This window comes from Homarus americanus, unplaced genomic scaffold, assembly GCF_018991925.1.
Source record: "Homarus americanus isolate GMGI-L3 unplaced genomic scaffold, GMGI_Hamer_2.0 scaffold16712, whole genome shotgun sequence".
In the NCBI taxonomy this organism is placed as follows: Eukaryota; Metazoa; Arthropoda; class Malacostraca; order Decapoda; family Nephropidae; genus Homarus; species Homarus americanus.
This window is the reverse complement of record NW_024757794.1, coordinates 7761108-7779270: the sequence shown is the minus strand read 5'-3', so window position 1 is coordinate 7779270 and position 18163 is coordinate 7761108. Positions and strand designations below refer to the sequence as shown.

The following is an 18163-nucleotide window of genomic DNA, read 5'->3' as shown; positions in this document are numbered from 1 at the left end:
TGTGTGTGTGTGTGTGTGTGTGTGTGTGTGTGTGTGTGTGTGTGTGTGTGTGTGTGTGTGTGTGTGTGTGTGTGTGTGTGTGTGTGTGTGTGTGTGTGTGTGTGTGTGTGTGTGTGTGTGTGTGTCATATTCTTGTAGTTTAGCAGGACAAAGATTACATGAGTGAAAAGAAAAGTAATTTTCCTTTATCTCGCTTCCTGAGTGTGATTCATAAGTCTTATTGTACAATATGTGAAGGCTATTGTCAGTGATAATCATTACAGTACTTATAGTATACACTGGTTGGTAGAACACCACTGTCAGTTTACGTACTCTCCCCACTGCTATAATTTTACTCCATTATCAAAATCAGGCTCCACCATTAATAAAATAACTACTTTTAACAAATTCTAAGGCCATTTTCAGGACATTTGATGCTGAATAATTTTTTTAACATGCTAGTAATAGACTGCTTTACATAGCCGCTCTGCATACCGGTATGTTACAATGACTCATGTTATGGACAACCTAACTTAAAACCGAATTATAGTAACTGAGACTAATTAAAGTTAAGCCAAAAAGGGGTATAAGAAATTTAAGTCAGCTGCTTCCATGAATGTGGATTTTGTGTTTAATATTTGGATTACAGTGGTCCCTCGGTTAACGAACACAATTCGTTCCACAGTCGTTCGTTAACCGAAAATTTCGTTAACCGAATCCATTGTTTCACTGGTATATTGGGTAATTGGTTTCAGCTCACAGAAAAGTACATACAAAGTAAAAAAAAAATGCAGTAAAGTACACTTACTTTGAGATGGGTATGTAGAAGGTTCCGGGTTGATGATGCTGATGTGAATTAGAAGTGGGGCTGGAGGAGAAGGGAGAAGAGAAGGAAGTGGGGATGGAGGAGAAATCACCTTTCAGGGGACCCATGCTTGATGCCGTCATTTCACCAATAAAATTTAAAGTTCACTAGGTGTAATTCAAGATTATTTTATTTAAATCAACACTGCACTGTGCTATATATTATCAATATGTTAACTAAATTTCAGAATGACCAATAATTTCAATGTAAAAATGCAAAAATATATATGTTCACTCCACTGTCAACAAAGCCATACTGACGCCTGGTGGGGGAGTCAAGCGGCTGATGGGCGCACAAAAAACTAGTTCCCTGTACTGCATATATTGTCAATATGTTAACTAAATTTTAAAATGACTAATAATTTTAATATAAAAAATGCAAAAATATTAAAGAGCACAACTTTCTTGATATTTACTCCACTGGAAACGAATGTAAACATAGAACAGATTACTGAATTGGCAGACGAACCCATCAGCTGATCAGCTGATGCTCACAACAAAACGTGTTGTTCGTAAGGATTTCATTAATCAAAGTTTTGTTAGTTAACCGAATTGAAGATCCTTATGGGAGGTAATTCGTTAACCGAAATTTCGTTAATCGAACCGTTCGTTAACGGAGGGACCACTGTACATTCATGAAATATTGAATCGAAGTGGGTTGAGTACAAGGTAGCCTACAGTACAGTAGCAGTGTATTTTTAAAGCAAATGAAACCTCCAGTAGGTCAAGCAGCATAGTAGCATAAGTCAATATTAGTATAAATAATGTTAACTAAAGGAACATCTAAAAATGAAGAGTGAAGAAAGAGAATAATTTAGTTGTTTCAGTAATTGTTTTCATTAAAGCTCAAGTGTGGGCCTTTATGCACCAGTTGATTGATACAGGATGATGATGATGGTAGTGATGGTGCTAATGAGGCTTAAGTAGGGGCCTTCATCCACCAGTTGATTGATACAGGATGATGATGATGGTAGTGATGGTGCTAATGAGGCTTAAGTAGGGCCTTCATCCACCAGTTGATTGATGCAGGATGATGATGAAGATGATGATGGCAATGATGGTGCTAATGAGGCTTAAGTAGGGGCCTTCATCCACCAGTTGATTGATACAGGATGATGATGATGGTGCTAATGAGGCTTAAGTAGGGGCCCTCATCCACCAGTTGATTGATGGAGGATGATGATGATGATGGTAGATGATGTTGATGATGGTAGATGATGATGATGATGGTAGATGATGATGATGGTAGATGATGATGATGATGGTAGATGATGATGATGATGGTAGATGATGAAGGTAGATGATGGTGATAATGAGGCAAATGAGGAAGCCTTTATCCTACAGTAGATTAACCCCTAGGCTTTGGGTCACATCACATAACATTTTGATCTGTGGTCTTGGCTAGATTATGTTGCCAAGTAGGTATTTATCTTTCACTCGCTCACACATGAGAGCCTCCCAGTCTTTTCTCAGTAGCTTCTCAGCTTTTGTGATGTAGGAATCTTGCCCTTAGACTTGACTCACTTTACCATGTGTTTTTACCCCCAACCTTCCAAGGACATGTCTTGTATCGTGATCATTTACTGGAGCACTAATAATTATTGTTAATGGTGTAAATAGTAATAACATAATAAAACAAGTGTCCTGTACCTCATACTGCCTACAAATTAGTATTGTTTACCTCATACTATTGCATCACACACATGCCATCTCACAAACATTCTTGACCCTTCCTAGCCTCTGTGTTGCCAACCTTTGGGAAGGACATGTATTTATTTCCTGCTTTTATCATGCATGGCCAGTATGTAGGACTAGAATTATTTTTTAAATGTTCTCAAATATTCCCTCATGGGGGGGGGGGGATGCCAACCATAGCCCAAAGCTTAGGGGTTAATACAGGCTGATGTTGATGATGATTTATCTTGAGATTTATCAAGAATACAGTACATATATGGAACAATTTAAGAGTAGATAGACTATACTGGACTACATGTTAGACAACAGGACAGAGGAATTTGTATAATGTCAGGAAGGGTAAGTGTACTTAGGTATTAAAAACAAAGTACTGTATCTGGAGATTTGGACAGGCCATTATAAGATGAGGGGTATTTTTGATAATGTGAAATTATGTGTGTGTGAGCACAGGTATTCCCTCTTGGCATCAGTGTCTTAGTATTTGTTGTTGTCTATATTCTTGTAGTTGCTTGGAGCCAACAAGTTATATGGGTTAAGTGACAAGGTAAATTTTGTGGAGCTTAGCCTAGTAGGCTTGCCCACACCACTTAGATTTCATTATAGTCATGGGGAATAGGAAGCACTGATTCATAATACAGTAGATATATACAGTATTATAAATTCCGAGTAGATCAGCTATATTATGTAAATATAATGCAGATGTTACCCTCACTGCTATAAACAGTAGTCAGAGGAGAATAATCTGCATTATTCTAATTTTTCTGCTGTAGGCAGAGTTCCTTACTCATATTTTACACTAAATGTGAACTGTCCTCAACTCTCATTATATGCTAGGTTTATCTGATTGAATGCATGCAACAGATTTCTATCCTTTCCAATATATTAGTATACTGTAATGTACTCTCAGTGAAGTCACCATAAAACTTTGAAGGATCATGGTACGGTATTTAAAAAAAAAAATTGAGTCATTTAAACTCTTAACAACAAGTCAAGTTACTTGTTTCTTTTGAAAGATTGCCAGCATTTGTTGCACATTATTCCTCTCCCTACATGCATTAACCTAACATACTCTTAACCTAACATATTCTTAGCCTGACCAAAATTAACACCCCAGTATTCCATCTTTTATTTTGTCAACTACCCTCCAATTAAAATAAGTTTCAACTTATTCAATTGCACTCAGTTAATTAGATAATTTGTCAAAAGAATTTGTTCTCGGGTATCCATTGAAGAATTTCCACCTTTTGCTGACTAATATAACCGCTTGACTGACTTGTCAGATCTCAAAGTGACGCAATAACCGTGGGTGGCATAATTATATCCAGTAAAATATCAGCCTACCTATTTTATATTTTTGTTGCTCTCAATAGCATTGGGTAGTGAGATATACTTGTCCATATGTACAGTATTTCCTATCTTTGGCTTTCTTCAGCCCAACCCTTTCACTATCACCCTCAGATACAGTACACCTTAACACTGCAGGGGCGGATCCAGGAATATCAAAAGGGGGGGTTCCAAGAAGTTGTGGGCGGGGGAACATGGCAAGCACAGCGAGCCCACCCGGCTTTTTTTTTTTTTTTTTTTTCTGACCAATATCATGGGCATCTTGAAGCCATGTGCACTTGATATTAGGAGATATTCTGAGGTCAATAGTTCCTCTAATTACTTTTTACTATACTGTACAAAAATTCCGAAGTACAATATACTGCATTAAAGAAAAGGTATTGTTATATACTGTATTGACAGTTAATAGATTCAGTCCTATCATATAATTGCATGGAAGTTCTAATACACCACCTTATTCCCTGACTCCATCATCCTAGAACAGCCCCATCTTGTATCAGCCCCTTCTTATTACAGTTTTGCTATCCTGTGATCCACTCCAGCAATTCTCCCAAGATTAGTTATTTCCTGAATTATCCTCAGAAAATTCCCTTTTCTTTGCTCCAGATATTTTCTGTGTATGTTTTCAATATATTGCTCAGCCTTCTCATTTAGCATTTAGATTAGGTGACTAGGAAGTACAGTACTTTACAGTAACAGTAATATATGTACCAGAACACAGGTTTTTCTGTGGCCCTCTCCAAATAGGAGTTCAAGTGATGTAATTGTAATTTTATTAAAATTTTCTGAGACCAGAAAGATTCCATTCTTTTACCAGATGGTAGCTACCTGGTAACTGTGACAAGCAAAAGTATTGTAAACTTAAATTCTCTTTAAATATCTTGAAAAATAAACAGCCTATTTTGAAAAGTAGATGCCCCAGGTTGAAAATGAATGAATCAGTTTGAACTGTAGAGAACTCCACTTGGTAAAATGGATGACTCAGTTTAAGAAATATACAACTTTGCTTGAAAATCCTCCAGCCACTTAAAAATGAGAAGGCTGCTAGCATGTGTTCATAATTTCTCTGCTTATTTATTTATTTTTTTGTATGCATTATAAATGTGGGCAGTTGAATTTGAGTCTGATTCACGTTCAAATGCTTTAATCAGAAATATAAACAAAATGCTGTACAAACGCAGGTATAGTTTTGCAGTGAGGTACAGTAATGCCCGTGTGGTGACAGTATTACAGAGTTGGTCGAGCTTAGTTTTTGTGACATAGAAATTATTGTACTATTTGTTGGGATTACCTCATTTATTGCTCATGATAGAAGTACCTCATGCGCACCACCCATTTAGGACAGGGACTGGTATTTTTATAAGATTCTTCACCCTGTGTCTTGAATTCTGATGAGGATTTTGTTCTACATGTATATCAAGATGTCAAGATTTCAGTGTTGCTGTCTATAGCTTGTATGTATAATATGTGTATGTAAGTCAAAGCCACATTAAGAGATGTTAAACTACAAATTTCCATCTTTTCATTTGGGTTTGATTCACAAACTTGATACAGTATTCCATTACTGTGAATCCTTCCAAATGTATGAGATGTAGTTGGTATGATACTGATGAAGGGTCACAGCCTTCCATGGTTATTGTCTCTTAATCATGAGGGAACTGAAGCAGGTAATGCAGACTACATGGAAAGAGAGCTTTTAGAACTCACTTACCATCTTCTATTAATTCATTAATTATAGAAAAATGATTGTAAGAATCATTCATAGTTTTTGCACGAAATAATATTGTTAATAACTATACGTACTGTATTCCTCAGACTACTTAGTTATCTAAATTCACTTAATTTTTGTGTTGTCTTGGCATTAACTTTGTCCACTGGATTGGAATAAACTTAGTAAATAGCATTTTCCATACAATAATGACTCGTGTATGTGGCAAGAGTTTACCAAGTGGTAACTAGATGCATGCTTATTAACCGATTCAGCCTTTTGTACCTACTTAGGTCTGATGTCCATGAAGAGACCTTTTGTATCTCCTTAGGTCTGATGGCCATGGGGAGACCTCAGTTACAGTTGATTTACCATTGTTAAAGATTTATGGTATGCTGACTTTAATTGCAGTACTGTACTCTTTTTAACTTGCTTTGCATATTATCTAATTTTGTTATGCCTTATGTAGGTGTCTGTCCTGTGTTTTCAGATGCTGACAAAATACTCCCTCCACTCTCCCCTCCCCTGCCCCAATTCTTTAAGATATTTAAATGAACAAAAGAGTCTTCTCTCAAATTGTTTTTATAATATTACCCAATTGTTTTAATTACTGTTTGGATTTCAGCAGGATTTGATTCTTTGAATTTAATTTGTATTTGAGAAATTCATGCTTGAGAACTGTCCCCATAAGCTTTAAATTGGTTGGCAGTTACACATTAATTACTATATGTCATGGAGAGCAGGAATACAAGAAGTGAAAGGCTTGTAGCTGCTTGTTACTTGGAAACTCTCTTTCTCTCTCTGTCTCCCATTTGTTTTTCTTTTCATGATAGCAAGGCCAGGGGTTTTCCATATTCAGAATAGGTCTGAGTGATAATAATGGCTGCTGAGTCCCCAAACCCCATGTAAAAATAACCAAGACATATTTAATTAATGAAACCTTAATTCTGCTAATACTTTATAACAAAGCTACTCTTACATCTGGATAAGAATAGTTGTGGCTACACAAGTATGAAAAGGTTACAGGTTTCTTCACTCTTAAATGTGACTCTTATTTCCATGAGATGTTCGAGGGTTCAGTAGTTGCTGTCAGACTCAACCTGTCATGAATTTAGAAAGATCATTGGCAGTATGTGACAGTAATTGAACTGCTGAGCTGTATCATGTTATGCCAGTATTGCTCTTACTTGGCTGCAGCGCACAATGAAGTTGTTGGACATTGATATGTGGTAATAATAATGATGTTACTCACTAGAGGACAATAGGCATTGCCTTCTGTTATTAGATCTAGAGAGTCAAGTCAAGCATCATTTCAGTGCTTGACAACAAATTTGACCATTGCTGCTACTCAGGTTTTTGCTTGGAAAGTGGTAGATTGTCTTCAGCCTCGCTATGCTCATTATTTTTGGTGCATCATAGGTTTGTTAAATGCATTTTTAGCATATGAAACAAGGTCTATTGAAAAACTCATCTTGATCAACCACCACGAAAGTCAACAGGTGGATGTGAAAAGTAGAAACTTGCATATGTGACCAAGTGCTTTGCTATCACATTCCCTCAAGTTACTTTCAGAAACCTGTGTGACAAGAACCACAGTTTGTTCAGTAATGTTCCACTCCAAGAGTCTGAGAAGATAACCAGGCTGAACCTCCGCCATCTATAAATTTGCATCCCGTTTACTACCCTAGGGTGGCCAGAGATATGACTGCATCCCTGCTGATGCCACCACCACCCCCTCCCCCTCCGGCCGAGGCCCTGCAGGGTGCTGGGGGAACCGCAAGAGGGCGGGAGGAGACCCCAGAGCCCGGCATGAAGAGACAAAGATCATGTAGCCCGCAAGGTTTGTACCCACTCATCTGTCTGCTCTCTCTTAACAGACGTAATGAGGCTGTGGGTGCGAGGGGAGGAGTGTAGCAGAGCATAACCACTGTTGCAGATGTCCTATTAAGAACACCAAGGCAGGCTAGGAGCATGCTGAAGAATTGCAATTTATGCAGTCTTTCCTTCCCTTATACTCATAAGTACTTTCTTTTCCAAGAAAAATCTCCAAACAGACTTTCTTACTACTGATATCTCTTGCACCCTTCAGGCAGTTGTATTTGTTTGCCCTCTCCTATTTTATAAAATGTTGTCAACCTTTTACCAAATTTTAGGCATGTATTACTTGATTTTTATGGCTTCTAATATAGCCAGCTCAAAACATTTTTGATCCCCCCACTATCCCCCTTTAAATTTGGTTCTACTATAGTGAGGAGCTGCTTGTATATCAGTACAGTATATAGCATTAATTAGTGTTTTATAGAAGTAGAAGATTTAGTGTACAGTATTGATAAATTATAGGAGAAATAGTCTTCTCATTGATTTTACAAGATGTTTTCAGATGTAATGCCGAGGTAGTAGAGGTTCTCCAAGTTTATCTGTTAAGCCAGTGAAACTTCTGAGATGCCATAGGACTTTCTTTTTTTTTACTGTATTTTGTATATTATGGGAATGATAACATGCTCACCCCAAGCTTGTTTTAACCTTTATATATTTATTTCTTAAATTTTGGGGGGGTTAGATTTATGTCTGCATTGTGATAGGTACTCTCTAGTCTGTGCAAGAAATAGCTCCTTTTTTTTCATAATTTTCATGCATTTAGGCCTCAAGAAGTACAGTACTGTGTCCTAGAACTTTCCTGTTTGTTTATTTTAAGATTCATTAGCAAGATGCAGGTGTTAAGGCGTTGGAGGAACCTTTTCATTTGAGTGACGTGTATTGCAGCTCAGCCAAAGTGATGATGATTCTTTAATGTAGTCTGTTACTTTTCCTTCTTGTAATTTCCCCTTGGAGAACCCTAGTTAACTTATTTGCTTTATTCTGTAGCTCTGTAGACCATCACATAGGTGATGTTTAACACACGAAAACCTTCCCACTTGGCCATCTTTTATTTGTTCAATTACCGTACAAATTAATTTATTCAGGATGTCCCGCAACGTCCAGAGGTGCCAGTGTTACTTTTGCTTTCATTTTTATTTTTAATTTTTACCACTAAGACCATTTCAGATTTATCTTAGTCAGTAATGAATTAGAATTTAGTATGCTGGTCTCTGTGGTTATTGCTGGTGCAGTTTCATAAATTAAAATACTGAAGAAGCCTTTTGGTGTTGTTCTTTTTGACCAATGTTGCAGGGAGCTGGCTGCTGTGTTCCAGATTATCTTCTCTCAGTCCCTTTTTTCTTTTAAATTTTTATTGATTATTATTTTCATACATCTGTATGTTTGTTTATACAGTATATATTTTTTTATTTTCTTTCCACAAGACAATAGCATTAAGGCTCCGTCTTGGAGTATATATTAACATAGGTCATTTATATTCTAATATGTAGAATTTTTTTTACCCCAGATGAAAGGAAGGCAGCTCGAAGATCTAGTGGAGATGCAGGTAAGTTACTAAACTGTTTTGACCTATGTCGGAGTGTCACCTGGAGAATCAGTTTTCACTTATTATCATATTAATTTTCTTCCAGTGATTCCAATATTGATTTGGTTCATTGTCATACACTGCTTACTCTTGTGTATAAGCAGAATGTGTGAATGAAGCTATCAAAGGCTGACATATGTTAGAAAACTTCACACAAACCAATGCTACAAAAATATGGCATACAAATGTTAGGTCTCCTTATACACTGCTTGTGTGCCTAATAAGTTTATATTGTGAGGTTTTAATGAAGGTAAATATTTTGTGATGAGAATGAATGAGTTGTCCCAAGACTAGGTACAATTTAGGTTAAAAAGAAGGTGCACTTTTGTATTCTGATCTAAGCATCTGGAGTCACATTATAGAATTCTGAGAGATATAGGAATGTGAAATATGAGTTTAAAATGTTAGAGACTGAGATGAGTGGTTTTTTTTTTTTTTTTTTTTAAATAATCAAGGTCTCCCTCCCCCAGATGGGGCTTCCAATTTTCATAGCAGTGACAGCAACTATTTTACTTACAGCACTATTTATACCTCCTGACTTAACCTTTCTTCACCTTTAACTGGTGCCTAAGACTTGCATACCCCTCAGTATGTACAAAATGGAATGCAAGAAATATGAAACGTCAATATAGAACTTAGTTTAATACTGTAGTATTGTTTTCTCCTCCGCTTTACATTAGCCAGCATCTCCTAAAAACCAGTCCAGTCATACATATGCCTGTGTCTCTTGTCTCATTTATCTCCATGGAATTACCCATTGTGAATTACAGTATACTGTATATTTAAATTTAATATTTATTTTTATTATTTTTTGCACCCTTATGCAGAATGTAGTGGAGTAAGTTTATAAAACCATTACACAGCCTGTAGGTAGATGTTCCACCTGTCAGTTATCCACAGTAATATCCCTTTAATATTTTGAGTAACATGTGAGTATGATTCTTAATATTCTCAGAGAGGGAAAACTCAAGGTAAAATCATTTACTTGTCAACATAAGTACAGATGTGCATGTACTTTATTAACTCTTATTAACAGTGAACACATAAAATTTACTGCCAAATGTTGATGATTAATTTGTTAAAGCTTTATTAACTAACTTGTACAAATATACAGTATTGTTCAGTATTGGCACCTTCATTGATTATATTGACTGATACAGTACAAAACTACAGAACAGCTGTACTTTGCCTTGAAATTCCATGCAACTTCATTTGTAAGATTCTTTACACTACAATATTTCCTGTAATTTAAAGGCTGGAAACCTTGAGCCCAGAAAGTTTAGCTTTGCCTGGGGCATTGAAAACAAGTGACCAACTCAGCACACACTAGTGGATAAATCGTACCAACTGCATTTTGACATGGGATTGACCCCTTGTATTTTGGGATAGGAAGCTACCACTGAGCTCTGGTGCTCCTCTTTGAAAGATTCACAATATAATAGTATGATCACATACATATGTGCTGTGAATTATGACTAACTTTGAAAGTTATTATAACAAGATATGACTTTTTTGAATTCAAAATAACTTATTGCAGATGATTCAGCAGCACATGAAGGCAATGGGGCTGCCAGACCAAGTGGACCAGATCCCGCTGGACCAGAAGGTTCTTGTGGACCATTCTCAGGCCACGGAAACTTTCAGGGAGGACCAGGCAGTTTTCCAGGTGGTGGAGCCAATTTCTCGGGTGCTCCAGGTGGATTCCCCAGTGGTCCTGGATCTTATATGGGTCCAGGAGGACCCTGGGGTTGGGGACCAATGCCTGGACCATATTCTGGATTGCCAATAGGACCAAACCCTTTCAACAGACCTCCAGGAAGTGGTATGGCTAACCCACAGACTCCCTACAACAGAAGTTTACGAGATCGACCTGACGGGGAAGATGGAGGTGGTGGGAGTCGACGAGGTGGACGGGGAGGTGGAGGAAGAGGGGGTTTTAGCATGGGGGGGCGGGGTGGAAGAGACCGTCGCTGGTGAGCTCACAATAGTATCAGACCCTTGATTTTTGTCTGTATATATAGAGTGAATTATTGCCGCTTCTGTTTCTTTAATTTATATGAAACAATCACATTACAGTTAAATGTACTTTCCACTAGACTTATTTAATAATCAGTATTTTCTTTATGACTTGGTTTGAAATGATTAGATACAATAATAATCTTTTATTTTTAAACTGGAATGAATTAAATTAATTAAAAAAAAGTTAGGATGTGTCAGATATTACTATGATTCGAGACAATAATCGCATTTGAAGAGAATGGAGCTTGTGTTTTTTATATATATATATATATATATATATATATATATATATATATATATATATATATATATATATATATATATATATATATATATATATATATATATATATATATATATATATATATATATATATATATATATATATATATATATATATATATATATATATATATATATATATATATATATATATATATATATATATATATATATATATATATATATGACTTGTATATACATTAGATTACTTTATTAGGGAGTAAGGATAAAATATGAAATTTACAGTACCATACATTGAAAAGTCAAGAGAAATAAAAAAAAAGACAAATGTATATGCCATCACACCTGAAGAACTTGCTGCTTATGTTTTATGTATTTTTGACTTGTATATAAATTACTTTATTAGGGAGTTATATAACATTTAAGAATCATGAAGAAAAGTCCAGAGAAACAGAAAAATAAATAAATTGTATAAGCCTTTGAGATTTAAGCTACCCAAACTCAGTAGTTGCTGACTTTACTGATGAAATACAGTAATTGCACCAACTCCTAAACCCTATTGTAAGAGTTTGTAGACTTGAAGAACTACGTGTGATGTAACTTGTATTGTATATAACAATGAGTTTATAAGCAAATGGCTGTGGATTAGTGTTTATTGTGCATGTAGCAAGAGTGTCAGCAGTAATCATTGCTCAATATTGAATAGGAGAAGTCTTGAGTTGTACTACAAGTCAGTAGTAGAAAGAGAGAGTGTAAATGATTTCTCAGTGCTTATGCGAGTCTCTTTGGAAGACTCCGTAAAAAAAAATAAAAAATTACATTTCATAGTTATTTGTTATTTTCTGCTCAAAGGCATTTGAGTACCCACCAAATGTTATTGTTATATATAAATGGTGTAAATGCCAAAGCCTTATGAAAAAATAGATAATAATTAGTTTCTTTTTCTTTACTTATCCTTAAGACTCTTACAAATTTTAAGGGGCAACTCTCAATGCCAAGGTATGGAGTGTTGAGGAGAAATACTGAAGAAATATTGTTAACCCTTTTAGTACAATCCCAACCAGGAGAGGAGAGTGAAGTCGTCCAGTGATTAAAATATTTTAACTTTTTGAGTAAAAAAATTTAATCCTACAGTATGATGTCTTAACCCTTTGCATGTGGTGACTTATTCCTCATGTACAATGTTTTTTGTACATAAGGCGTTATCATTTGTACAGTTCTACTCAAAAAGTTAAGTCATTGTACTTTGTACAATAAGTTTTATTCTTTAGGGATGAAGTCATAGTACTTATTCAAATGATTAATGTGATAATACAAAACAATAATTGTATTGTTACTGTAATACTGTATTATTCATTAAATTTTTTATCAGCTGAATTTAGCCTAACATTTGTGTTAAATACAGAACTGAAATGTGTTTGCTGTCGCTCTTGAAGAAAGGTGTACAGTATTTGTTATTGCGGGATGCTTCTTCAAAATTGCCTCCACATTTATTAAGTGTAAGTGACCACGATAAAAGGTATCCACCTCATGAGTGTGAAACAGAAAACCCAGGATTACCAATTTAACCCAATCTAACCTAATCACACTAAACCTAACCCATCCTAACCTAACTTCCCATTAACTTAAGCAAATTAATCCTGGCACAGTATGTTAGAGAAGGTTAGAAAATAAAAATAAATTATCTTAAGGATGTAACTGATATAAGATTAATACAGTGTATTTTCATCCAAATTTGGTAATTTAGAGACATTGACTGGCAAAAATAAGGAATGTAAAAGATTAATTGGAGTTATGTATTAAGATTACAAGGAAAGTTTGTGTCGAAAGATAGTGATTGAAAGGAAAGGACTTTCTTTCCTCTTTTAATTTGTGAAAGACTAGGAGAGGCACACAAATGGGTATAACAATACTATAACATATGTATCTCAAGTCAGTTTGCCTTGAACACCATAGAATTATAAATCAACCCCTGGTGTCTGTTGTGTGGGCCCAGCATCACGCATAATAGACAGATGAGTTATGCATAAATACCCTGTACTCCAATGTTCTGGATATCTATGAGCCTATTGAGTTTTTCAGACAAGCCAGTGGTTATACAGGGTACCTGTACTCCAAATATTGAATCACACTTACTAATTATCAATCAAAGATGTCTCTTTGATCTGGGACTACTGGACTGCCAACATCGTATGATAACCACCCTGCCACTGTACTCATACATTGTTTTTTTTTCATTTTATCTTCTTCACCACTTACTCGTTAGCTGCTTGGGCAATCGGTCACATCTCTGTTACGCACTGTTGGCAGGTACTGGGCATGCACTGGCTCACATGTTGGTTATTTACCAGACTCTTAGTTACAATGCTTCTCAAGAAATTGAGGATACGATACTGTACAAGGAAATGAATGTTTGAGTGTCTATATGTGAGTCTGTGTGCATGTGTTTGTAGACTGTCTGTTACTCTATGATGCAGGTATCCCCCTGTTTATGATGGGGTTACATTCTAGGAAAGCCCATTGCAGGTCAAAATATCATAAATCGGGATTATTATAACATTGAGTTCAATGGGAAAGACGGTGTGACACATTGCTGATCCACATTGTGTTCTCAGCAGAGGGTATAAGAAACTGGCAAAGCCCTGGCCCTGACATGGTGCATCCCAAAATGCTAAGAGAGTTGTGCAAAGAGCTTGCTGAACCCCTTAAGATCCTGTTCTGTAAATGCCTGGCTGAGCAAAAGCTCCCCAGTGACTGGAAAATAGCTTATGTGAGTCCTATATTTAAGCAGGGCACTCGCCACTCGGCAAATAATTATAGACCAGTGAACCTGACCAGCATAATGTGTAAAATACTAGATAGCATTATAAGAGATCCCATGATGGAACATCTACTATGAAACAACACAGTGAAAAATTGCCAATGTGGTTTTATGCAAGGATGCTCAAGTTTGACATAATTACTCAAGGTGCTGGATATTTGGACTCAAATTCTGGAACAGGGTGGTCGAAGAAATGGCTGTTAGGGTTCAAATTCATGAAGTGTAAGAGGATGCTCAGGCCCAGATTATGGGGAGGGCGTACCGGGTGCACGCCCAGGGCCCTCCACATCTAGGGGCCCCCCCACATCTAGGGCCTGCCCACAACATTGTAAAAAAAAGTTTTAAAATCCTTTACCATAGAGCAATAAACAGATTGCCTAACTCGCTGTGCACCACTTACCGTAACTCCACCAGGCCGCCACAAATATTTCCTCTTAAAACTCATGTTTGGTGAACTGATTTAACACAGAGATTATAATAAAATAATAAAAAGGCTGTATAAATAAGTGAACACTACACCACACAAACTTCTTCAAGATCCAAAACTAATTCTTCATTCAGCAGTAAATTCGCTGGTTTCCTTGAAAGAAAGCGAGACAGTTTTGATGCCTATGAGGAAAAAGCAAAAGATCTGGCAGGAAGCACTGAGTTTGTCCATTCAGGTCGTCAGAGGCAATCAAACGAACGGCTCGCTCCACTGGATTATGGACGTTCAAGTGAAGTGGATCTCAGTCCAAGAGACAATTTCCAAACAAAATGCTTCCTCACAGTCATTGATCACCTAGTGGTATCCCTAAACGAAAGGATTTCTGCATACACGTTGGTGAAGGATCGCTTCGACTTTTTAAGCAATCTGGAAACCATGTCAGCCGATGCCATTCATTCTGCTTCATAAAATCTTCTGCAAACTTAGGGAAAAGATATTGATGAAAGCATCTCCAGTGAAATGATTCAATTCTCGTCTCTGGTAAAGTTGTATGCAAAAGCCGCGGATAAGCCCATTGAGTCATTTTATTACAGAATTATAAAGGAAAACGATGGTTTACAATCAGCATTTCCAAATGTAGAAACGGTTTTGAGGATATATCTGGTGTTAGTGGTCTCCAATTCTACCGGGGAGCGTTCCTTCTCAAAAATGAAACTGATCAAAAACAGGCTGTGGACCACGATGCTCCAGGAGAGACTCAGCAATCTGATGCTATTAAGCACCGAGTCAGACATTTCAAGAGAACTTCCATTTGACAATGTGATACTTTTATTTGCTAGAAAAAAAATCACGAAAAGTGCATTTGTAAACGAATGTATACGGTGCACTTTCTTTGAATGGAATAAATAATTTGTAAATTTGTCATTATTACTAGATTTTATTGTTTCTATTGACCTTGGATATTACCTATATTTATTTTCAGTTGTCAGCAGGGGGCCCCCCACTGCTAGGTGTCGCCCAGGGCCCCCCAACCCCTTAATCCGGTACTGAGGATGCTACTAGGTCATATCAACAGTAAGGAGGCATATCATGTCTCAATAGGACGAAGAAACAACATTAACAGAGACTGAATGTGAAAACAACCTGGGTGTGCATATTAACAATAAACTGAAGTTCTCGGGCCTTTGTGAGAAGAAGGTGAATCTAGCAAATAAGCTAGTAGGTCTTATAAGAAGGTAGTTCAGATATCTAGGCGGTCCATATCTTGTGAGGTGCTTCCCTGTCTGGAGTACTGTCACCCTCCTTGGTTCTCGAGATTTGATAGAGACTGTCAGTAGATCAAAAATATCCAAAGGAGGACCACCAGACTGGTGCCTGCACTCCGGCACCTCAATTACTTAGAGATTAGAACACCTGCAACTGCATAGCTTATACTATGGACGGGCAAGGGGTGACCGAATTCAATCCTATAAACATCTCAGAAGACACTACTCGGTCTGGTGTCCATACCTGGAGCTAGCAGATTGTCACCAGCCCCACAAGGGGTCATAGCTCAAGGTTGAAGCAGCCACAAGTCCAGAAAATTGTAAGGGCAAACTTTTTCGGAGTGGGAATTGTAAACTCTTTGAACAATCTGAGCGTGTTGTGACAACACCGAGTGTGAGCTCTTTCAAGACCAGACCAGAGTCCAGACTTGACTACGCCACGTTTTCATTGTGGATCTACATGAGAGTGTATTGGATGTACAGTACAGCTTGGTGCTGGGAAGCTGCTGAATGGTTAGGAGCTTGCTGGTTCGGGAGCGTGGAGTAGAGAGAGCTGGTTGATGAGGAACTTGCTCGGAGGAGGTGTTGCGTGCTGCTGGGCTCAGGTAGAAGGGAGGTCACAGCGAGGTTGAGAGCTTATATAGCGGAGGTAGGCGTGGCTTGATAGCTGACCTCAAACCACGTGGCGTTGGCTGGGGAATTCGAAAAGGGGTCGGCTAATCAGCGACAAACAGCAGTTGTAGGGGAAATTTCCACTACACTGTCCCCCCATTCTGGTCCCCGAGACATGCTAGGAACTGTCAGTTGGTTGAAAATATTCAAAGGAGGGCCACCAGACCGGTGCCTGCACTTCGGTACCTCAGCTACCCTGAGAGATTGAAGCGCCTGAAATTGCCTAGCTTATACTACAGACGGGCAAGGGGGGGACCTAATTGAGGTATATAAGCATCTCAAGGAGCACTACTCAGTCGAGTGTCCTGACTTGGATCTGGCGGACGCTCGCCCCACAAGGGGTCACAGCTCAAGATTGAAGAAGCCACAAGTCCAGAAAACTGTGAGGGCAAACTTTTTCTGAGTGAGGGTTGTAAACTCTTGGAACAATCTACCACAAAGTGACCGATCAGCCAAGCGGCTAACGAGCCGATTCTTTTGGCGAAGAGGATAAAAGTAAAAAGTAAGGTATATCTTAAAAGCAAAGGAGTTATAAGCAGTACTCGTTTTAAATGCATTTATATTCGTTTATATATTTAGGAACCAATTTTAGAAAGCTAACACCACATGAGAATTATTGCAACTCTGTACTGTACACCTAAATATGTACTTGCACATATAATACTGAAACCTTTTCGAAACTTGGACCAGTATACTGTGGGGTACGGGATGTTTGGTTCTAACTCAGGATGGGATGGAGAAAGAAAACTCACAATGTGCTCTCTGTATACATATTGTATTGGATGTACAGTGCAGCTTGGTGCTGGGAAGTGGCAGCGTGGTTACAAGCGTGATGTAGAGAGAGCTGGTTGGTGAGGATGCTCAGAGGAGGACAGCTTGTGGGTCGCCATGGTCGCCGGCGGGAGCGAGGGCCGCCAGGCAGGAGGAGGATGATGTGTTGCTTGCTGGTTGATGTAGGTAGAAAAGAGAGCGGTCACCACGAGGTCAGGTCTTATATAGCGGAGGTAGGCGTGGCTTAATAGTTGACCTCCGTCATGTAAGGCGGCTCTGGTTGACCTAGACCACGAGGCATACACTGGGGAATTCGCAGGGTCGGCTACTCAGCGACAAGCGTTTGTAGGGGAGGAATCCACTACAATACCTTTCCAATAATAAGTCGGGCTATTCTCAAGATCGTTTTATCTCATCTCACAACTGATGTCAGTGTCTTAAACTGAATATTGCATAATTGTCTTTATAAAGTGAAAAAGACATATTTTCGTATAATTACTTGCTGTCTTTGGCAAAGGACTTTAACCGAGTTTGCCAAAAGTTGATTGACCCCAACAGTTTGCCAGATATGACGATATCGCCATTATGGCGCTTTTTTCTGCGATCGGCGTTGAAATATTATTCTTGGGCGGGTGTATGCTTTCTCACTCATTTGTGTATATTATGGTAACCCTGTGGGGTACGTTATGTTTGGGTTCACACTCAGGATGGTTGGAGAAAGGAAACTCACAATGTGCTCTCTGTATACATGTTATATTGGATGTACAATGCAGCTTGGTGCTGGGAAGTGGCAGCGTGGTTACAAGCGTGATGTAGAGAGAGCTGGTTGGTGAGGATGCTCAGAGGAGGACCAGCTTGTGGGTCGCCATGCTCGCCGGCGGGAGCGAGGGCC

General features: G+C 38.0%; 1 protein-coding gene across 5 annotated transcripts in view; it reads left to right on the top strand.

The window, feature by feature from the left end:
• The window catches only part of LOC121857756 (trithorax group protein osa-like), a 61830-nt gene extending 50484 nt beyond the window's left edge, over nucleotides 1–11346 (top strand). For 4 of the 5 annotated variants that reach the window (XM_042353902.1, XM_042353899.1, XM_042353900.1 and 1 more), the window contains exons 11-13: nucleotides 7279–7430; nucleotides 8976–9014; nucleotides 10591–11346. In XM_042353902.1, coding sequence (XP_042209836.1) covers nucleotides 7279–7430; nucleotides 8976–9014; nucleotides 10591–11030 — 631 coding nt within the window. In that variant the 3' untranslated portion in view covers nucleotides 11031–11346. The remainder of the gene's footprint in view (nucleotides 1–7278; nucleotides 7431–8975; nucleotides 9015–10590) is intronic. The other variant, XM_042353903.1, reaches the window with a different exon arrangement.
• The last annotated feature ends 6817 nt before the right edge of the window (nucleotides 11347–18163 follow it).